General features: G+C 41.7%; 2 protein-coding genes across 3 annotated transcripts in view; both read right to left on the bottom strand.

Moving 5' to 3' along the window:
* LOC308301656 (N-alpha-acetyltransferase 15, NatA auxiliary subunit-like) overlaps nucleotides 1-9,804 on the bottom strand; it is a 46,590-nt gene extending 36,786 nt beyond the window's left edge. The window contains exons 1-4 of one of the 2 annotated variants that reach the window (XM_080745719.1): nucleotides 9,667-9,804; nucleotides 6,830-6,914; nucleotides 1,601-1,705; nucleotides 1,094-1,251 (exon numbers count right to left, since the gene is read on the bottom strand). In XM_080745719.1, the coding sequence (XP_080601845.1) occupies nucleotides 1,094-1,251; nucleotides 1,601-1,705; nucleotides 6,830-6,914; nucleotides 9,667-9,720 (402 nt within the window). In that variant the 5' untranslated portion in view covers nucleotides 9,721-9,804. Of the gene's footprint in view, nucleotides 1-327; nucleotides 374-1,093; nucleotides 1,252-1,600; nucleotides 1,706-6,829; nucleotides 6,915-9,666 lie in introns of those variants that run through there. The other variant, XM_080745720.1, reaches the window with a different exon arrangement.
* A 7,213-nt stretch (nucleotides 9,805-17,017) lies between these two features.
* On the bottom strand, nucleotides 17,018-23,177 carry brcc3 (BRCA1/BRCA2-containing complex, subunit 3). Its single transcript, XM_080745796.1, has 5 exons — nucleotides 22,944-23,177; nucleotides 20,201-20,219; nucleotides 19,997-20,066; nucleotides 19,082-19,274; nucleotides 17,018-17,625 (listed from the first exon to the last, which is right to left on the bottom strand). The coding sequence occupies exons 1-5, from the start codon at nucleotides 23,060-23,062 to the stop codon at nucleotides 17,232-17,234; spliced, it is 795 nt and encodes a 264-aa protein (XP_080601922.1). The 5' UTR covers nucleotides 23,063-23,177; the 3' UTR covers nucleotides 17,018-17,231.
* Between the last annotated feature and the right edge of the window lie 850 nt (nucleotides 23,178-24,027).

Below are 24,027 nucleotides of genomic sequence, written 5' to 3'. Positions count from 1 at the left end.
GTATATGTATATAATGTATATGTATATGTATATAATGTATATGTATATGTATAGTGTATATAATTACCCTGTATCCCTCCAGGTCTCTCATCTGGACCTGCAGTAGGCTCAGGTCTCTCAGTATGTATAGTGTATATTATAGTGTATATTATAGTGTATATGTATAGTGTATATTACCCTATAACCCTCCAGGTCCCTCATCTGGACCTGCAGTAGGCTCAGGTCTCTGTGTGTATATGTATATTACCCTATATCCCTCCAGATCTCTCATCTGGACCTGCAGTAGACTCAGGTCTCTGTATGTATAGATAAAGGGTATATAATTACCCTATAACCCTCCAGGTCTCTCATCTGGACCTGCAGTAGGCTCAGGTCTCTGTGTGTATAGTGTATGTTATAGTGTATATTACCCTATAACCCTCCAGGTCTCTCATCTGGACCTGCAGTAGACTCAGGTCTCTGTATGTATAGATAAAGGTTATATAATTACCCTATATCCCTCCAGGTCTCTCATCTGGACCTGCAGTAGGCTCAGGTCTCTGTATGTATAGATAAAGGGTATATAATTACCCTATAACCCTCCAGGTCTCTCATCTGGACCTGCAGTAGACTCAGGTCTCTGTGTGTATAGTGTATATTATAGTGTATATTACCCTATAACCCTCCAGGTCTCTCATCTGGACCTGCAGTAAGCTCAGGTCTCTGTATGTATATGTATATGTACAGTATGTATATTACCCTATAACCCTCCAGGTCCCTCATCTGGACCTGCAGTAGGCTCAGGTCTCTGTATGTATAGATAAAGGGTATATATTTACCCTATAACCCTCCAGGTCTCTCATCTGGACCTGCAGTAGGCTCAGGTCTCTGTATGTATAGATAAAGGGTATATATTTACCCTATAACCCTCCAGGTCTCTCATCTGGACCTGCAGTAAGCTCAGGTCTCAGTATGTATAGTGTATATTATAGTGTATATTATAGTGTATATGTATAGTGTATATTATAGTGTATATGTATAGTGTATATTATAGTGTATATGTATAGTGTATATTATAGTGTATATGTATAGTGTATATTATAGTGTATATTACCCTATAACCCTCCAGATCTCTCATCTGGACCTGCAGGAGGCTCAGGTCTCTGAGGATCTGCAGGTTGTCCTTGTCCCACTTCAGAGCGTTACGGTAACACTTGATGGCCTCGTCGTACTTCTTATCCGAGCGCTGCAGCAGACCGTACACATGCCAGCCTGGAGGGGGCGCTGGTCAGGGAGCTTAACGCTTCAAAGACACAAAGCTAAGCTACCAGGCTACCATTCAATGAACCAGTGTGTGTTCGTGCAGCACGACTGGTCTTCAGTTCACGTTTCCCCCCTTCTCTGCTCCCTCCACTGGTTCTTATAATGTTTCTTTTTAACTGAACATGTATTTGGTCTACCTACTGTATGTTCTTCTTAGATTACTATGCATTTGATGTATTGATGTTGATGTAATGAGGTATAGCTTGCTTACTGTATGTCACTCTGGATTCAACTGTAAAGTGTAAATTGTAGTAGGTAACAGTAGGTGATAAAGGTAACAGTAGGTGTTTAAGGATACAGACGTGACTCTTCAGGTCGTTCCTCAGACCTCGTCTCACCAGCTCATATGCCTCCTCCTTCTTACCTAGGCAGTTAAGGGTTAAACCCTTCATGGACAGAGTCTCTGGTGGACAGACAGACAGAGACATGGACAGACAGACAGACAGACAGACAGACAGACAGACAGACAGACAGACAGAATAAAGGAGAAGGGATTGAGGGAGGAGAAAGAGGAGGATGTTGGTGATTTGAAGTGCATTGTAAATGTTTCAGATTACAACAACATGACATTTCATCCTGACTGTTCATTTATAACGATCCATTTCTATCTTGCTCTCAGACACCATATTATTCTCTGTATGGTAAACTAACCCAGATAAAGTATTGTGGACATTTCATCTTGCTCTCTTCATGGTAACTAACCCAGATAAAGTATTATGGACATTTCATCTTGCTCTCTTCATGGTAACCCTGATGAAGTATTATGGACATTTCATCTTGCTCTCTTCATGGTAACCCTGATGAAGTATTATGGACATTTGATGACAAAAGAACTGAATAGATTTGATAACAGCTCTAATGCTAGGAGTGTATATCTTCCTAAAGTTTAAACAAACATGTTCTTTGTTTCACAGGCGATTCTATGTGTGTTGAAATTCAACTGTCTCTCTCCATCTCAATGCAGTCTGAAAATATGAGGTGTCATTATCAATAAAAACGATCCTGCTTGTTGATCCAGGCTTTTATCAAGCCCACTGTTGATTGTTTTCTAAAATTTTGTGGAAAGATGTGAGACTACAGATTCTGAACAGAACTGGCATCTCTTTTTATTGGCCAGTTGTTGTGACTGAGTTTGTGGCTGACCAGCATCTATGAAGACTAAAATTGACAAAAGTAACAAATATTATCGTTAAATATCATTAAAACAATCATTCGTTAGTGTGCAATAAGTGTTAAATGGCTTTATAGTATGAATAGTACGGTAATAATGTCTTGGTCGCCTCTTGTCTTGATTGTTTAAACATGACGTCATGGGCTGCTATGCTCCATAACAGCTGGTTAAGCCCAAAGCTTATTGATACCAGGTAATCAATACATTTGTTATGGAGTTTGTAGCGGACCTTGTTTCAAGCTCCTTCCCTCATCCCCCAACAATACGTATTAATTCTTTACATGTTTACTTACTGCCTTTATGTAAAGATACTAGATAGTAAGTATGTTATTGTTAAAGCTCTGGTCTGAATAAAATGTCACCAATCTGTATGGTAGACTAGAGTATGTTTTTACAGTATTGATTTTATTTGACTCTTACTGTACACTGTAGGTCCTGGGCATGACTTTTGTTTTCATGTTTAAACATAGAAATGACAAATTAATGAACCATACATCTATTCATTATCCCCACTCTTCAGTTGAGACATAGTTATATCCTGTGGTTTGGTAGGACACCTACTGGCTGACAGGTGGTACTGCATGCCAGAGCAAAGAACATCTTTAGCAGTGGTTCTCATTTGAAGGTCTCCCCTAAACTTTGACAGTGTGCAAATGGAACCAAATGGACCCTTATTCCACTTGTACCTGCTTGTCTAGTTACCCGTTTACATAGCAAACTATTAACCTGACAAGCCCAATGTGTTGACATGTTGGTTAGGTTTCTCTTGCTATTTACATGATCAGTGGTTTTAAGCTTTTAATTTCAAAGACCCCACCATAACTCTGAGAGTACAAATGGAACCAAATGGACCTGTAAGGGTTCATTTGAGGGCCCATGCTGAGGGTCCCTGGAACACACTCTGAGAACCACTGCTCTTCAGCAGGAGGTTTCAAACTCTTTTGACTCGGGTCAAATAATAACACTGTGACGTTTTCCTCCACGGTACCCCTGGATTCAGGTTATGGTTCAGGTTCAGGTTTATTGTCACACATATCCATACAGGTACAGATACATATACAGTACATAAGTATATAAGTACAGATATATATCCATACAGGTACAGATACAATGAAATGCTTGTGCCAGGAGCATCTCAGCCTTATTGTGGGCTCGCCTATAAGGCGAGCACACTTTAGATATTGTCATTATTAGTGTGGTTGCCCTTACAGGGCAACACACTATAGTCCTAGGGAAACTTTATTTTTCCGGTAGATAAACTTTATTTTGACGCCCTACTCCTCCCACAGTTTTTGCGCCACACACTCGCGCCATATGTCAAATCGACCGGCTTCATCGGGAATCGTGTGCTATTATTTTGCTAAGAGAAAGGTTGTATCGTTTAATTGATATTAATTTATTAGTGAATTAATTTTCCCCATTGACTTATAATGGGAATAGCAAAAACTCACATTCAATTATTTTTTTTCTCGCAAACCATAGAGGCTACAGTTTCAAAACTTGGAGAGGAGATGCATAATCAGTTCAAGGAATAAATAAAAAATAATATTGTCAGTCAGCCTCATGGTGGCGCTATAACAGCCCACTTTACGTTTCGGCCTATAACTCTTGAACCGTAGGTCGGAAAATTAAAATTATTTTTTTCCCTGGATTCCTTGGGTCATGACGCATCTCCCCATATAGGCCACGCCCATTTGCGTCAGGATAGATTTTCCGCCATTTTGAATTTTCTTCAAAACACACTTTTTGCTCCTTTTCCTACATATTTTCTCCAAAGGACACAAAAACCGGTACACATGATCTCTGGACCCATGCGATAAACATACTCAAGCGATATTTCCATAGTCCATACCGTTCGTCCGTAACAGGCTTACGAAGTTAGCGAGAGGGGCCAGTTTCGCCAAAAATAGCCATAAATCACAAACGAAACATCCAGTCAACACCAAATTTTAACCACAAGTCGCGGGTGGGATATTCAACAAATCCCCAAAAGCATTTCCAGTTCGACCCATAGGGGGGCGGCAGGGCAGGCAACCACACTCGCAATTTCCCAAATTGCACATTTTCTAGTTTATTTATCTAGTAAGTTCTCCTCAATACTTTGGCACCTTTCTACTCCTACATACTTAGTGAGAAAATGAAAATAAAAACATCAATGTGTTCAGCCTACAGTGGCGACGTGTGCTATTATTTTATACAGCAATCGGCCAAATGGTGGCGCTGTTGGCAGCCTTCGAAAGTGCGAACTTTGAACAGGTATAGCTCATGCTGTGTTTGAGGTAAAGCCATGAAACCTGTATACACTTATGCGTCTCCTCATGCCGAACAACTTTTACCCTCTAACTTTTGACCTCTGACCTTTAGGTCTCCCACAATTCGGAATTATATGAAAAACAGTAAAAATCTATCTCCTCCTGGGATTTTCGCGTCAAGTGCACGAAACTTTTTTCACATGAACTTTGGACCAATACGGTCAGATTGATCAACCAGATTTTTTTTAAAGTGAAATATAATTTTTTAATAATTTAATCAATATTGCGGTTTTATGCAAATTATTCTTTGGCCTCTAAATCATACATGCAAAGTTACACGTTCATGGCATTTGGCAAAGATGTGGAGGGTTAGTCAAAGTATCACTGAAACCAATTTTATTCCAATCGGCCAAAGGGGGGCGCTATACGAAGCGTTTGAAAATTCAAACTTCAAACGGGCATAAGTCATGACTCGTTTTGTTTGAAGACATGCAACTTGTTACACGCGTGCTTTGACTCGAGCGGAAGACATCTGTGTCGTTGTTAAGTAAGCTCCGCCCTTCGATTTTCCGCCATATTGAGCAGTTTGTAAAACGCGTAAACCCGCTTTTATTCTGGAATTTTCGCTCCACGTGCACAAAACTTTTTTTTTGTGAACTTTGGACCGATATCTAAAGATCTGTCAGATCGGATTTCTTTAAAATTGAAACATGCTTTTTTAAATAAATTCAATGAATATTGCAGTTTTATGCAAATTATTCTTCTGCCTCTAAATCATACATGCAAAGTAACATGTTCATGGCATTTGGCAAAGATGTAGAGTGTTAGTCCAAATATCACTAAAACCAATCTTACCCCAATTGGCCAAAGGGGGGCGCTATATCATTTTGAGCAGTTTGTGAAACGCTTAAACCCGTTAGGATTTTTTTTTTGCAATTTGCATGAAACATTCTACACACAATCTAAGGACCTTTATCTAATATGCCTATGAAGTGCACACACACAAAATAATAATAATAATGAATATAGCTGCAAGCAGCGATAAAGTGGCCAAAGCCAAAAACACCTCAAATCATGAACACAGCCTGCAATGTGCGTGAAATCTTGCAAGCACATTCCCAATAGGTCAAGGAACAGATATCACCCTTCTCACATTGGCCTGTTATAGCGCCACCAGCGGGTCAACTTTTGCACAACACATTTTTGGAACAAAATGGACCAATCTTTGACGTCAGTAACGTCAAAGAGAGCACTGCCTGCGATCTTGACGTTTTGTACTTTTATAGCCATTGTTTTCTGGCTTGAAGCGAGCCCACAATTGTTTCGAAGGAACAATATTTTTCTAGTTACACAAAGACATGGTCACAGTGACCGACAGGAGTGTGGCCATGCAGGCCACACAAGACAAGTCCCAACAACAACAATACCACACAGTGTAACAGTGTACAGTTTAAAAATGTGTACAGTGCCCATGTATGCCCTATGTTTCACTTTCATCCCTTCGTTGAGCAACCTGACTGCCTGGGCAAACAAACTATTACTGAAACGAGTGGAGTGCGATTTGATGCTCTGGTAACGTTTTTTGGATGGGAGGAGTGAGAACAGGGAATGGGCTGCTATCTTTAATGATGTTCTGAGTCTTTTTCTTGCAGCGTGTGGTATAGATTACACTGAATTACACCGTTAACAAATAGCTGATCTACAAGCTCACAATGCAAACATTCAAATCAAATGATTCTGAGACACCCCTGGACTGGCATCACAGCGACCACTTTGAGAAACCCTAACTCTCCCTTCTGATGGTGTGGTACATTTTTGACTGGTATTCACTATTCACACCATCATCATTTCACATACATTTTATCCAGCATACGCAGTAACACTTGTGTTCCTTCCTTGCACAGCTGTTACGTAAACACAGAGACAAGAGAAGCTCTTCATCATACTGTACACACTATAAAGAGCAGTCCATTATTCATCACATACTCTTAAACTTTAAGAGTGCTCCATTATTTATTTACATCTCTTATAGAATCCACCCATAGACACACAGAGTACATGTCTTATAGAATCCACCCATAGACACACAGAGTACATTTCTTACCTCCGTGTTCTGCAAACTTTGGGTTGGAGAGGATCTGTTTGCAGAACTTCAGTCCATTTCTGTATTGCTTGTGTTCGTAACATCTCTGCAAACACAACGACACACATTCATTAAATACCTTTAACTTTTCTCCGCACAATTGACTGTAGTTCAATCTATTCTATAGTCTATGTACGGTTTAGGAAAACAATGTCATTCTAGCTTGGTGTGGGATATACATAAATACACTAATGTCTTGCATCAAGGTAAATACAACTTAATAAAAAATCACACCCGTGTGAACTGAGCGGTGGTTTACCCCCCCCCCCCTGTGTGTGTGTGTGTGTGTGCGTGCGTGTGTGTGTGTGCCTGGCCTGGCCTGAAAACAGCGCCCCTCCCTTAACTCATTCTGAGCCCAGGACATTAACGGATTAGGGGGTCCAGAGTGCCCCCTCCCGGCCCCATTAACGGCCGCTGTCTTATTTTGAAGGCCAGAAGTCTAGACCGGAAGTACTTCCGGTCTGACGTCATCGGATCGTGCGCCGGAACCGATGCGTGTCCAGTGTCCACGTGGAGTTGTGTAATGGCCGACCGGGAGCTTTTATAACTGTGTAAAATAAGCGAGCATCTGCCTCCATCCTAGCTTCTAAAGTGTAGTTTTGAGATAATGGACATTAAAGATGAGATCGGCCGTCCACCTCAATGTTATGGGATGACTATTGTGTGTTCGTGGAGCCGTGATGATGACAAATCAGCGCGGATTTCGTCTCCGGAGCGTCGGCCATTGTACTAGGTATTTTTACTCGCCGTTACAGTAATATATTACTTTTCCCGCGACATCGCGTGGATGGCACTATAGATACTCTATTACTTTTCCCGCGACATCGCGGGGTTGGCTTTTAATGAGTTAACATGGGTGGTCTTAAAAGGTACTACACCACAGGCTTGAGGCTACATACAGACCCACCCACATACAAACAAACATACATACCTACACACACGGCCACGCTATGGAGACGGTGTGACCACCGCTCAAAAACAACTGCTATATTGGGGGATGTGCAATGCATACATCAGCACAGTCAGTCTAACGCGTGTCTATCTTTCATACATAACTTCAAGTAGATCAACCCCACTCCCCCGCCTCGCCGTTCCTCTTTTGTGGAGAGCAATAACTTACAATCGTATGACTTTTGGAATGATTGACATATAAGAATAGTATACATGACGTGTGCACGTTTCACATCTGGATGCCAACTATGGAAACAAACATCTGGATAATGGAAACATGTTGCTCACACAATACCATGGTCTTCAACAGGGGGTCCTCAGTGTTACTATAGGGGGGCTGGGACCCCTAGGGGGTCCTCAGTGTTACTATAGAGGGGGCTGGGACCCCTAGGGGGTCCTCAGTGTTACTATAGAGGGGTCAGTGTTACTATAGGGGGGCTGGCAAATGTTTGTATGGTGCGTTTTTATACATTAATAACCACTTGCTGAACCCTAGCATCTCTATTCTGGACGCAACAATCGCTAAGAATAGTAGATCTACAAGATCACAACACGTCGCACAGCTTTCATGCTCAGTTTGTACATTTTGTGTAGAGACGAAAAAGAGCAGGCCAAGTACAGAGCCAAAGCCAACGTTTACTAAGCTATTACTAACATATTAATAGATATTATCATGTGTAAATAAACTAAAACATGAATTTACACAACACCGATGATACATCTGTTCTAACAAGTCTATGAAAAAGTTTGTGTGTCCCTGCTTCATCTCTCTCTCAGCTAAGGGGTCCCTGCTTCATCTCTCTCTCAGCTAAGGGGTCACTGCTTCATCTCTCTCTCAGCTAAGGGGTCCCTGCTTCATCTCTCTCTCAGCTAAGGGGTCCCTGCTTCATCTCTCTCTCAGCTAAGGGGTCCCTGCTTCATCTCTCTCTCAGCTAAGGGGTCCCTGCTTCATCTCTCTCAGCTAAGGGGTCCCTGCTTCATCTCTCTCTCAGCTAAGGGGTCCCTGCTTCATCTCTCTCAGCTAAGGGGTCCCTGCTTCATCTCTCTCTCTCAGCTAAGGGGTCCCTGCTCCTGACACAGAAGAATCACGACAGGAGCTTTGACAGCCAAAGTGTGTGGGTGTGGTGTGCGTGCAAGTACATGCACAGTCAGAAATCCAAAACTGATGATCGTGCTGTCAAACAATGAAACTACAGTATTATGGAATCTATGAACAGGTTGTGGGGGTCCCTGCTTCATCTCTCTCTCAACTAGCACCAAAGGGGTCCTTGGCCTGAAATCGTTGAAGACCCCTGGTTTAAACACACTGAGGCCCCTGGGGGCCACAGTGATGTCAGATGTGTTTAAACACACTAACATCATCATGATGACATGAGTGCATCTTCACATCAAATGACTGCATGGACGATGAGAGACACTGTTTTGTTTTGTTGTGTTGTGTTTTGACCACTAACTGCCGGTTCACACTAATAAAACAACCACACAAGTAACGAGGACTTTGTAACCTTACACTACTTGTATTATGTGACCATCCCGTTACTTTTAAACACATTAATCACTTCATGATAAAAGTCTAGGCAGTTTAAAACGGCGGCTCAACTTCATAGACCGGGTGTGTTAGCGATACATGCTAACGGCGCGCCACGTCGGAATCGGCGACCCATCGAAATGGGTTGCCCCTGCCGTCAAACGCGGCGGAACGTCCACCGGGGAGTCACACATTTCTATAGGACAACAATGTCGGTGTGGCTGGCGTAGCTAGTAGCTAAGCTAACGCTACCACCACCACCACCAACAACAACAACCAGAGTGTGGGTGTAGCATTAGCCTGGGTGCTAACATCGTACCAGGATCCTCTTGAACAGAGCGTTCTCCTTGGGCGGCAGGGCGACAGACGGCATGGCGCCTGGCGGGGCTGGGCCTCCTCTGCTCCGGCTAGGAGCGCTGCGGTGTGTCGGTGCTGTGCTCTCACGTGGAGCAGAGAACCAGAGAGCCCTCACACACACACGCACGCACGCACGCACACACACACACACACACACACACACACACACATACACAGCAAGATGGCCGCTGCTTCTCCTCCGGGTCAAACTGTCAAGCTGTCAAACCAAAAAGCACCGGGGGGACCCTCTATGGGTGGGACACCGGGGGTCCATTCGCTTCCAGTGCCGGGGTACATCCGTATCCGGTATGCCTCAGAGCGGATACGGAAACGTTTTGAGTTGATTGATTGGATACTTTATTTCAAGGTTTATTGTTACTATCAAAACCTCCACCGGCTGTCAGTCAGTCTGTCAGTTTGTCAGTCACACGGCACACTTTTGCCCTTCTCATATCTCTGCCACCGTTGCCCCGATCCATGCCAAACTTTGCACACAGAGTCCTTGGCTGCCAAACCACAACCTCCACCCCTCACGGCCCTCTTCTAGCGCCACCATGAGGCCGATTGCTAAACACATTTTTGGACACTGCTCCTACAAATTTTGCCCTAAAATCACGCAAATCGGTACACAGTATGCTTATGTCTAGAGTCATGTCATCAACATGGATCTGTCACATTTAGCGCCACCATCGGGCCGATTTTTACATGCGACCTGACGGTCGCTTATCTCCCGATTTAGGGAGTCTTACTGGTTTAGTAGTTTGTTGATCCTTGAATGTATCTTTTTAAAAGTGAAGATTTGTAACTCGAATATTTGTTTCTGGGGGCCCCTGCCTACCCCCTGGAACACAATGACAAGGATGACAAAGTTTGAGAACTGCTGATATGGGCCAATTCTCAAATCCTAACAGTTTTTTTTTTTTTTTTTTGAAAAAAAAGGATGTTGCCACTGTATAGTGGTTCTCAAACTTTGTCATGTCAATAAAGGACCACCAAAATTATATGTATTTGGCCGCAGACCCCCACCTCAAAATATTCTGTTCCAAGGACCCCTAAAAGCAAACATTTTAGTTCAAAATGTTCACTCGCCTCAAGCTAGATGGAGGATAGATAAACACAGGGTCGATTTGCTTCCAGTGCCGGGTTACATCCGGATCCGGTTTAATCGGAAAACGGAAACGGATTGATTGATTGGTTGATTGAATAATGTATTAGAAGTTTGCACAAGGAAAGGGTACAGGACAGTTATACAGTTCACTGATACAAGGTCAGTGAAGGATAAACACCACAAGAAAGCAGTTGGGCGTGTTTAAATTCGGGTCCATTTTTACAACTCATAGTCATACAACATTAAATGACAGACATTTAAATATCATCATAAGACAGTCAAAACAGTACTTTGTAGTTTATATAGTCTTGTGTAGCCAGATTACTATGGTTTTCACCAGTGGTAATAAATGTAACCACTCGAGGGGTCCCCAGCATGTGTGTTTTTTTTTTTTTTTTTTCAAAAAATAACAGATGTACAACAAGCTCACAGTGCGTCACTTTGTGCCATGCACTTCATTTTGGGGGTCCTTGGCATGGAAACATTTGAGAACTAATGTTCTTTTTCCACTAAGAGTCTTCTGAGTTGACAGATTGGCGAAGCATTGACTTTATCTTTTATCTTATTGTATAGGCTCTGTATTCATCCTATGCATCTCCACCAACACACATATGGAGGTGCAAATATTTCCCTTTTAATGAAACATTTTAAATGTGTTAGTGATGATGTCAAACTGAAGTGTAATCTATGAAACATCTTCATCTCTCTCACTCATCCCATCGTCTGTGTGGCTGGGAACTGCAGTCAAGGTGCCATATCCTAAAGAGTGCGCTATTGGTCCACGGTGTCTCTTCAGCAGCCAATCAGAAACCTTGGCAGGCGACCAGCGGTATGAACTTCCTATTTCAGACGATGTGCCTCCACTCACTGCAACACAAGACAGCACACAACAATATGCTGATTATTATTATTATTACTAGAGAAAAAGTGGTGAAATAATAGTAATGAAGAAGAGAAAGTACAATAAATATCAATGAGTGGCCTTTGCCACTGCGTGGCTTGGCCACTAATAAAATAAATTTGTCTTTTTGAAAAGCTGTTTTCCTCCTTATCATGTTGCATCAGGTCGTAACAACTATATTGATACTTATCATGTTGCACTCCCTACCCTAGACGCTAGGGGTCGTAACAACTATATTGATACTCACTGCTTGGACGAGGCCGGCCATCCATGCTCTCACACCTCCTGACGACTGGCAGGGTTGGTTCTTCTGGCTCCGTCACCACAAACCTCAACATCCTGTCTACCATGTCCTCCTCTCTCCTCCTCCATTCCTCCTCTCTCCTCCCCCACTCTGCTTCTGTTAATGTTCTCTGTCCTTTCAGCCTCTCTAACAGGCTCCTCTGTCTGGAAGGTCCAAAGTGTCCTCTGTTCCTCATCACCATGTCTTCTACTTTGTCCATCAGCTCTGTTATCTCTGAGATGTCCCACTTGAAGCTTAGAACATGGTACCTGTAGCCACATTTCTCCAGGAGCCACCTCAGAGGTTTTCCTTCAGACTCGAAACATAGGTTTCTTGCACACATTTTCACAATTTTTCTAAAATAGCAGATCTACAAGCTCACAGAGTGGCACTCTGCGACGGTGCCGCGCTGTGAGCTTGCATATCTGCTATTTTTCAATAGTTAACATTCATGGGGGGCCCGATTGATTGATTGAAGACTTTATTAGAAGTTTGCATAGGAAAAGGTACAGTTTCATGACGGTACAGTTCACTGGTACAAGGTCTACTAAAAGGAGATCCATGAAAAGACTAAGCTTATTTCCACTGGAAAGCATTGAAGTATCTCATATAACATTGAATGACAGACAAATAGAACACAGTACTATGCAGTAGATATGTAAAGAAAAACAAAAAACAAAACAGTAAGTCTAAACAAACAGTATATACAAAGAAGGGGCAGGGGAGGGGAGGGTTGGGCTAGGTTCATTGTTTTACCAGTTGCGAACGGCTGCTGCCTGTAAGTGTTTTGTTCAGGGCAATTTTAAAGGATGCTAGTGATCCACACTCCTTTATGGCCTTCGGTAAGGCTTTCCACATTTTGGTGGTATAGGAGAAAAACGAGTTTGACCCTTTGTTGGTTTTGACTCTGGGTTGGAAGTGATCTGTGGCGCTGCCTCTGGTGTTGTAATTATGGACATCCTTAATGTTTATAAAGTATTTTGACAGGTACTTGGGTATCATAGTGGTGTAGTGTATCTTGTACACCAGGCCCATTGCAAGTTGCTGTACTCTGTCATCTACTCTGAGCCACCCCACTCTTAACTGGTGAGTAGTGGAATCCGAAGTGAATCCTTGTATCCAGGGCCCAGAATGTGGTGTGTCGCCCCTGGTAGGATGTGTTATCTTCATTCCTATCATTCCATCATGCATTATGCAACAACAGAATGACAAGCTACGCTGCAAGAGGCATCTATTTTGATTGTCTTAAAGTACCAGCTCTTATGCCTTAACTTAAAGGACTGTCCAATGTGTCCATACTGCCTCTGACCACCGAAACTTTTAGTCCGGAAAGGTCCGGTTCAACTACAAAATGCTGTCACTCGCATCTTCTGAAAAGCATTACCCTGGATTAGAGTTCAGAAAACTGCACGTCGGAAAGTCTGAACTCTCCGACGAAAGGTTTGGTGGTCGGAGACAGTATGGACAGGCCTTTAAGTTAAGGCATAAGAGCTGCTACTTAAGACAATCAATATACAGCCCTGTCAGTCTTGTTACGAAGTTGTAATCAAACACTTGAAGGGATATTTCACTTAAAAAACACTTCTGGGGTCATTTTAATATTTTAATGTCTACTCAGGGCTTTGTGTTTACCCCAACGTTTTACATGATTCATATTTTCAGACACGCCCCCTTCCTATGTAAACCTTCTAACGCCATGTGAACCATGTTAGAACCATGTCCACACACACACACACACACACACACGCACACACACACACACTCTCTCTCTCTCTCTCTCCCTCCCTCTCTCCCTTCCTCTCCTATAGAACAGCGATTAGCGTAATGTTTATAATGATATATTGAAAGCATGTGTCATGTCATTCAGAGAGCTTACCTGTGTTCAGAAATGAGTCCACTGTCTTCCTTCTGACTCAACCTGTGCTGAGGAGGAGTGAGTGACAGATCAGATCTAGTAGTTCAGCTGGGTGGTTTCACTCATTAATGCACACCCATTCAGCAGGAAGACTGTTGGAGCCAAGCCAAATACAACCTCATGAGTGAAACATTGTGTTTATTATTATTACAATAATATATTATTTATAATAAGTGTGTTAATGAGTATATCATTAAGTGTTCTTGATGTTCTGCACTCAGACAACCAGTTTCACAGATTGAGGCTTTAAGCTCAGTTTTTTTCTTCTGAACATTGTTAACCAAACTGTCTGCAATCTGCCATGCACACCAGACACTGAGGTCAATGCACTGCATGGAAACACACACACACACACACACACATACCCTTGCATGCACACGCACACACAAAACAAACACTAGAACAAAGAATAAATCGACATTTAAAATAATGATAAAATAATTCCGTTGGGAGATTCTTCAGTGATTCAACACGGTTCTGTTTATTAACACAAAACCACTTTAAATCCAACAACAATCACATCGTTCTGAAACGGTTCTCATTTCAAAAGGACCAACATGACTATGAGAGCACCAATGCAACCAAACAGCAACTCAGTAACTCTGTTACAGACCTGTAAAGGGTCCATTTGGAACCCTCCTCAAGGACCCCTGGGGGTTAATATGTACCATGGGGACGCCCTGATAACATGATAGTTTGATAACAAGCCGTGAAATAACGTTATGTAGTTGGAGAATAAACCGTGAGCCGAGTTAAAATGAGTGTCAGTTTAACTCACAGGGTACAAATGCAATCAAATAAATGGTGCAATCATTTATTTATATACTGTAGCAACTTTATCTAAAAAGCACTTTACAACATGCATTACATTCTCACTCTCTCTCTCTCTCTCTCTCTCTCTCTCTCTCTCTCTCTCTCTCTCTCTCTCTCTCTCTCTCTCTCTCTCTCTCTCTCTCTCTCTCTCTCTCTCTCTCTCTCTCTCTCTCTCTCTCTCTCTCTCTCTCTCTCTCTCTCTCTCTCACACACACACACACACACACACACACACACACACACACACACACACACACACACACACACACACACACACACACACACACACACACACACACACACACACACACACACACACACAGTATTATGCATGTACAGTATGACAACCGTTAAGGAAAGATTTAGGAAAGATGTGCGTAGATAATATACTGTATGTATAAATCACTATGAGCTCTTGTTCCAGCCTCTCCTTTTCCTGGCTCAGCTCTGCTATGGAGTGTTTGTTGTGTTCTAGTTTGTCTATATGTATATATGTACAGTATGTGTACCAGTAAGACTCCCTAATCGGGAGATAAGCGACCGTTGGTCGCTTATCTCCACAAATAGGCCAAAAGTTTGTTTTACCAATTATTACGCTCTATGTGAACATTTACATCAATCGTTGAAGGTTGAATCTCCAGATATGGAGATAACCAACACATCCCTCCATATATGGAGATAACCAACGAATCTCACTAAGTCTGACCTCACAAGCCCCATATTTGGACACGAACAACATATAACTCCATATATAGAGACATAGCTGCTGACATCAGTATGACATCACACTGCTGACATCAGTATGACATCACACCGTACACAAATGACCCTTATATAAGACCGGCATTATCTACCGACAGATTAGTAACAAGATGTCAAAATCGTTGAAGGTTGAATCTCCAGATATGGAGATAACCAACACATCCCTCCATATATGGAGATAACCGACGAATCTCACTAAGTCTGACCTCACAAGCCCCATATTTGGACACGAACAACATATAACTCCATATATAGAGACATAGCTGCTGACATCAGTATGACATCACACCGTACACAAATGACCCTTATATAAGACCGGCATTATCTACCGACAGATTAGATGCAAGCAGGGTCCGAGGCAGGTCATCACTGCCAGCATGACTCACACCATCCCTCCTAGACGATTTTGACATATTGTTACTAATCTGTCGGTAGATAATGCCGGTCTTATATAAGGGTCATTTGTGTACAGTGTGATGTCATACTGATGTCAGCAGTGTGATGTCATACTGATGCGGCGATATGAGCAGGGCAAAGGTGTGACGTGTGACGTGTGACCGACCGACCGACCGACGGACGGTCGCAATAAACCACTAATGTTCCCCAAAAGCTCAAGGAATAGGGTTGAACCTGTGATGTTTTGCCGTACTTTTTATTTCTGTTTTATCTATTAGTTTGGTCATTAAGGTACACAGAATGAGAGGCCTGCTCTGCTGGAAACATCGCGAAAAAAGGTCATGGACATTTTTATATTCACTGTCCCATTGACTCCACTACTTGTGTTTTGCACGAAACACATTCCTTGGGCTAAAAAACAGCGCTACAAAACTGTCATCACTTTTCACAGTCATCACAATGATGACTCATCACTTTTGTGCAAAACAAATGCTTGCAATGGATTCAGAATCATAAAAACACCCCAGTTTGACCCCTTAAAGCAGATGTTTTTTTTTTTTTTTAAATATTTTTCTTTTCCTATGTAGTGGAGTCAAGGGGACAGTGAATATACAAATGGCCATAACTTTTTTTCGCGATGTTTCCGGCACAGCAGGCCTCTCATTCTTTGGACCTTAATGACCAAACTAATAGATAAAACAGAAATAAAAAAGTGCGGCAGAACATCACAGGTCCTCTCCCAGTTTGAGGGACTGGGTCCCCGGCTACTAATGTTCTCCCATAGCACTGAGCTCCACTGTATAGACCAGGGGTTCCCAAACCTTTTTGTCTCAGGACACCTCATGAATATTATTTTTTAATCCGAGGCACCCCTACATTATAATTTTCACTGCCAGCACCTTATATTTATAGCATATCGTCGTTGTCGGGTGGAAACCTTGTATGTTCAAAACCGTTCGTTTTGTATTTATCATCTATAAAATGATCTAAACTAGTGAAAACAGCAGGTCTACAAGCACACAACGCCGTGTGCTTGTAGATCTGCTGTTTTCACTAGTTTTGTGCGACAGTCTTGTATGATGAAGCAGGGCTTTGCTTTACCAAAAGACGTACACATTTGAAACTTGGAGATACGAGGTTTCTGCCCAACAGTGACGATATTTTAGTGATTATGTTGCGAGGAAAACGTTGAGATAACAGCCATTTTGGTTAGAACTGACTGAAAATAACTTATCTCGCGGCACCCCTGGACTGCCGTCGCGGCACCCCAGGGTGCCCCGTCATCCACTTTGAAAACCCTAGTTTGCCTACATGTACGTATATACAGTATGTATGTGTGTATTAAACTACTAATGTTCCCCCATAGCACTGAGCTCCTCCTCCAGCCTCTCCTTCTCTCGGCTCAGCTCTGCTATGGAGCTCTTGTTGTGCTCCAGGCGGTCCTCCAGCCACTGCAGCAGGGGTCCGCTGACCGCCGACATCTGGCTGCAGAGGTTCTTGGTGAAGACGGATCCGTTGTGTATCTTGGTGACGGGGTCCAGGTGGGCCAGGCCGTGGATACGGCGGTACGTGTCCTGCTCCTCGTGGCAGAGGATGCGTGGCAGCTCCACGGCAGACTGCAGGCACACGTTGGAGATGGAGGCCCGCGGGACCACGTGCACCGGGATCTCCACACGCTCAAAGTCAGAGCCCTTCTGGGCCTGCTGCACCGACTGGAAGCAGGTGTACAGGACCCGGCCCGTCCTGGGGGGGGGGCGAGAGGAGGACATGAGACACCCATTCAGAACGGGTAGACATTATTGTGTATTATTATGTTATGCTTTAACTATTGAAAAATAGCAGATATACAAGCTCACAGCGAGCTTGTAGATCTGCTATTTTTGAAAAATCGTGAAAATTAGAATTTTGACCCGATTATATAAGTGTCTTTTGAATCCTTCTAAGATTTTTTGAAAACACCCATGTTTCTATGTCAGCAATCTGGCCAGCCATCATCAAAGAAAAGGTCCTTTTCACTTAACTGGAGCTCAGTTAGTCTGTTCTTGAGAGACTACTATGTCAGTGGTTCTCAAACCTTTTCATGTGAAGAACCCCCAAAATGATATTTATTTGGCCACGGACCCGCATCTCAAAATATTTAGTTCCAGGGTTCCAGGGACCACCCAGAAGCAAAATTTGAGATGCAAAACGTTCGCTTTGAAAATACATATATTCAAAGATTTGCACACATTTTCACGGCTTTTTCAAAAACAGCAGATCTACAAGCTTGCAGCGCGGCACTCGGTTTTGATTGATTGATTGAAGACTTTATTAGAAGTTTGCATAGGAAAAAGGTACAGTTTCATGACGGTACAGTTCACTGGTACAAGGTCTACTAAAAGGAGATCCATGAAAAGACTAAGCTTATTTCCACAGGAAACCATTTAAGTATCTCATATAACATTGAATGACAGACGAATAGAACACAGTACTATGCAGTAGATATGTAAAGAAAAGAAAAATGAGAGAACAAAAAAAAGAGTCTAAACAGTAAGTAAGTAAGTATATACAAAGAAGGAGCAGGGGAGGGTAGGGTTGGGCTAGGTTAGTTTTTTTTTACCAGTTGCGAACGGCTGCTGCCTGTAAGTGGTTTTTCAGGGCAATTTTAAAGGATGCTAGTGATCCACACTCCTTTATGGCCTTCGGTAAGGCTTTCCACATTTTGGTGGTATAGCAGAAAAAAGAGTTTGACCCTTTGTTGGTTTTGACTCTGGGTTGAAAGTGATCTGTGGCGCTGCCTCTGGTGTTGTAATATCTGCTATTTTTCACTGGTTAAAGCATTCAATAATTCTAGGCCTAAAACACCCTGGACAACGCTCTACTCCCTTCCCTAAAACACCCTGGACAACTCTCTACTCCCCTCTAGAGCCCTGCACGGGCCTGAAATGTGGGGCCTGCCGTGGTTACAAACCATCGTCCAGTTTTAGTAACTGGACGAGTATCGTCCAGTTACTAAAGAGTAAAGACGCATCCCGTAATGAACTGTTTTACGGGAGGTCGGGGAATCAATATGAATTACAGGGCGATTTATTTGAGAAATGAAGGTGATTCTACAGTAGTGCTCCACTAAGGGGTCCTTGGCCTGAAAACGTTGAAGACCCCCTGGTCTAATCGCAATCATTTGACATAAATAACCTGGTGTAATAATAATTCCACCCACCTGGTGTTCTTGTCCTCGATGAAGCAGGAGAAGATGAGGCCCACGAAGCCCTGGTCCATCATCTGGTACATGGCCTGGGTCCGCACGTCCACATGGGACGGCCACACCGTGATGTGGGGGTGGGAGTGGTACCAGCCCACCACCCGCATGGGACGCCCCGTCATGTCCGCCAAGCGCTCCGCCTCGGTGGAGGCTGCAGGAACACAGGGTTTTATTTATAAAGATGCCTCTGCCATTAACCATTTAATTGTGTTTTTGTCGTTGACAATTACATTTCTGTTTGGCTTTTAGGCTTTGAAGTTGCACATGGTAGATATGACACCTAAATATACAAAGACATTACTGACATATTTGTCAACTTTATATTTTGATAGTGGAAATAGCCGATCTACAAGCTTGTAGATCGGCTATTTCCACTATCAATGTTCAACATGGAAACGATTATGACGATTGTGACAAAATAATTGTGATTATGTCAAATAATTGCGATTAGACGATTATTTAATAATCGTGACAGGCCTGGTAAGAGCAGAGGTTTTTGTAAAGATAGCTCTCAACAACGAGGAGGCTGCACACATGAAGAACAGAGGTTTTTATTTGTAAAGATACGTCTCAACAACGAGGCAAAGTGCTTCACACAACGTTAACTCATTGACTGCTGTTTGACGAGTTATTTCCAGAACAGGTTTGGGAAACAGTATTATAAACCACTAATGTTCATACTGTACATACTGTACCTGCAGAAAGGCCACATATAGAGTACATCTAGAGTAATAGAGTACATCTCTAGAGTAATAGTAATAGAGTACATAATACTGTATATAGAGTAATAGAGTACATACCTGCAGACAGCTGTTCAGGGGAGATCGCCACATATAGAGTAATAGATTACATATACAGTAATAGAGTACATACCTGCAGACAGCTGTTCAGGGGAGATCTCCACACGGTCTTTCCTCTTGTCTGAGCGACGCAGGATGATGACAGAGTGGATGTGGACGATCCTATTGGTCAGAATAATAATACTTAATATTCATCATCATCATCATCATCATCATCATCATAATCATACTAATGTGAACGAGAATAACAACTATAATTAATAATCAGGATGATGACAGAGTGGATGTGGACGATCCTATTGGTCAGAATAATAACAATTAATATTCATCGTCATCATAATCATACTAATATGAACGATCCTATTGGTCACAATAATAATAATAATTAATAATCAGGATGATGACAGACTGAATGTCAACAGTTTTTAACAATCGGGACCCCAAAAGAAAAAAAGCTTTTGAGTAACCTTTCACAACGTCTTTGACTTATTTTCTCTTTTTCTTTTCTTTTCTTTTAACCAATCATTTTAGCACATAGTGACATTGATGAAAGCTCCCAGGGCAGCTGGTACCATTTTAAATGTGGTGAAAAGTACTTAAAACCAGGACATTTACTGTTTTACATTTATCTCTCAGCTGGAAAGGTGGAACTGGGGGACAACGCCGGCTGAACCGCCATGTCTGGTCAACTCAATTCAATGGAGCAACACGCACGCACGCACACACGCACGCACGCACGCACGCACGCACGCACGCACGCACACACTATTTTATGACATTGAAAGCCAAAGGCCTAATATTTCTAAAATTGTAACAAAATGATTACAGAACCTGTGGTGATCTCGTCTTTTGGGGCACAAACAGGAAGTTGAAGCCTGCACTACCCAGTGTATTATCACAACAACGTCTGGATCTCCCAGGAGGTTCATCAGGTCAGCATTTATACTTTACATTATTTCACACAATGTTTAGATTGTTGAGCACCATAACCTGTTAGTCTCCATCTCTCCTATGCACAGCCCCATCACCTCTTCTTTCTCAGTGCTCAGTGCATGGTTCATATTAATAGATAGATAGTATAGATAGTATAGATAGGTAGGTAGGTAGGTACAGTAGGTATAATGTATATATATTATATTACCTGTTAGTCTCCATCTCTCCTATGCACAGCCCCATCACCTCTTCCTTCTCAGTGCTCAGAGCATGGTTCATATATAATAGATAGATATAGGTAGGTAGGTACAGTAGATAGATATAAAGTGTATTATATTATATTGCCTGTTAGTCTCCATCTCTCCTATGCACAGCCCCATCACCTCCTCCTTCTCAGTGCTCAGAGCATGGTTCATATATAATAGATAGATATAGGTAGGTACTAGGTGGATAGGTACAGTAGATAGATACAGTAGGTATAATGTATATATTATATTATATTACCTGTTAGTCTCCATCTCTCCTATGCACAGCCCCATCACCTCCTCCTTCTCAGTGCTCAGAGCATGGTTCATATATATTTTAGATAGATACAGTAGATAGATATAAAGTGTATATTATATTATATTATATTACCTGTTAGTCTCCATCTCTCCTATGCACAGCCCCATCACCTCCTCCTTCTCAGTGCTCAGAGCATGGTTCATATATATTATAGATAGATACAGTAGATAGATATAAAGTGTATATTATATTATATTATATTACCTGTTAGTTTCCATCTCTCCTATGCACAGCCCCATCACCTCTTCTTTCTCAGTGCTCAGTGCATGGTTCATATATATTATAGATAGATATAGGTAGGTACTAGGGGGATAGATACAGTAGGTATAATGTATATATTATATTATAATAATTACCTGTTAGTCTCCATCTCTCCTATACACAGCCCCATCACCTCTTCCTTCTCAGTGCTCAGAGCATGGTTCATATATAATATAGGTAGATAGGTACAGTAGATAGATAGATAGATATAAAGTGTATTATAGTAGTATATTATATTACCTGTTAGTTTCCATCTCTCCTATACACAGCCCCATCACCTCTTCCTTCTCAGTGCTCAGAGCATGGTTCATATATAATATAGGTAGATAGGTACAGTAGATAGATAGATAGATATAAAGTGTATTATAGTAGTATATTATATTACCTGTTAGTCTCCATCTCTCCTATGCACAGCCCCATCACCTCCTCCTTCTCAGTGCTCAGAGCATGGATCATATATAATATAGGTAGGTAGTATAGATAGGTAGGTACAGTAGATAGATAGATATAATGTTATTGTATATATATTATATTACCTGTTAGTCTCCATCTCTCCTATACACAGCCCCATCACCTCTTCCTTCTCAGTGCTCAGAGCATGGTTCATATATATTATAGATAGATAGATAGATAGATAGATAGATAGATAGATAGGTACAGTAGGTATGTATATATATTATAATATTACCTGTTAGTCTCCATCTCTCCTATACACAGCCCCATCACCTCTTCTTTCTCAGTGCTCAGTGCATGGTATATATTAATAGATAGATATAGGTAGGTACTAGGTGGATAGGTACAGTAGGTATAATGTATATATATTATATAATATTATAATAATTACCTGTTAGTCTCCATCTCTCCTATGCACAGCCCCATCACCTCCTCCTTCTCAGTGCTCAGAGCATGGTTCATATATAATAGATAGATATAGGTAGGTAGGTGGATAGGTACAGTAGATAGATATAAAGTGTATATTATATTACCTGTTAGTCTCCATCTCTCCTATACACAGCCCCATCACCTCCTCCTTCTCAGTGCTCAGAGCATGGTTCATATATATTATAGATAGATACAGTAGATACTAAGATATAAAGTGTATATTATATTATATTATATTATATTACCTGTTAGTCTCCATCTCTCCTATACACAGCCCCATCACCTCCTCCTTCTCAGTGCTCAGAGCATGGTATATATTAATAGATATAGGTATGTAGGTACAGTAGGTAGATATGTATATATTATATTATAATAATTACCTGTTAGTCTCCATCTCTCCTATACACAGCCCCATCACCTCCTCCTTCTCAGTGCTCAGTGCATGGTTCATGCACACCAGGAAGGCGTCACACTCCAGCTGCACCGCAGACACCGCCATGCTCTGATAATTAACTGTTAATGTGTTGATTAAATGTTTTAATTAAAGATAAAGGAGGAATAAATACATAAACTATGATAAACACTCTGTCAGTTCCGTGTTTTGTTTTGACGGAAGTCGTGTCCTGGTGGTTGCATCCATCAAATGGTCTCAGGTGGAACTGGGAACAATTCCTCTGGTTCCGGGACACAACCAGGGTTAATTATAATTATTAATTGTTATAATTATTTATTATAGTTTATTAAAAATAGTCAAATAACCAAAACTATTTTTTTCAAGTTATGGAAGTAAAACTAAAAGGGGAATGAAAACCCTAGAAAACTATAATAAGTTGTTACACGCTGCTGCTCGTTATATTGTTGAGCATAGAGCGCCATCCTGTGGTGATTGTGTGTAATTGAGCTACAATTGATTGAAGATTTTATTGTCAGTTTGCACCATAGAATTATAACTTATAAGAAGTTTGTACAGGAAAAAGTACAGTTTCATGACAGTACAGTTCACTGGTACACGGTCAACTAAAAGGAGATCCTGGTAAGCTTTTCGGCTTATTTACTCAGGAAACCTTGCTGTATCTCATATAACGATTGTAGCATAAGAGTCAACTAAAATAGGCCTAGAATTTATATTACGCGCATTCATTACATATGCATTGGGGGAAAAAGAGAAAAGAAAAGAAAAGACAATGTAGAGATTTGTACTTTTGAATACAGAGTGAAACAAACAAAGCCTGCGCACCGTCTCGTCTGTAGTAAAGAATAAAGAATACGGTTTCGCTACTCACCAAAACAAAGAGTGTTTTATGGAGATGAAAGCCTACTTTCCTCAGTGGCAGCAATCTGAGACCCACCTCACCTCTAAAATATACTTTATGGATGGACACTAAAGAACATATTTTATCGGAAGGTGAAAACTGGTCAATGGACATTTCTATTGACCAGATCTGTAGAGGGCGCTGTTGAGTA

The sequence above is a fragment of the Nannobrachium achirus genome (genome assembly GCF_963921795.1).
Source record: "Nannobrachium achirus genome assembly, chromosome: 17".
Lineage (NCBI taxonomy): Eukaryota > Metazoa > Chordata > Actinopteri > Myctophiformes > Myctophidae > Nannobrachium > Nannobrachium achirus.
This window is presented reverse-complemented; position numbering and strand designations above follow the sequence as displayed.

Excerpts from the sequence above, each read along its gene's own strand:
- brcc3 (XM_080745796.1), bottom strand. The coding sequence starts at position 23,062 with ATGGCGGTGTCTGCGGTGCAGCTGGAGTGTGACGCCTTCCTGGTGTGC. Across the intron at positions 19,275-19,996 it reads CCCTGAACAGCTGTCTGCAG|CCTCCACCGAGGCGGAGCGC; the intron begins GTATGTACTCTA and ends GTGTTCCTGCAG. Across the intron at positions 17,626-19,081 it reads ATCGAGGACAAGAACACCAG|GACGGGCCGGGTCCTGTACA; the intron begins GTGGGTGGAATT and ends CCCCCCCCCCAG.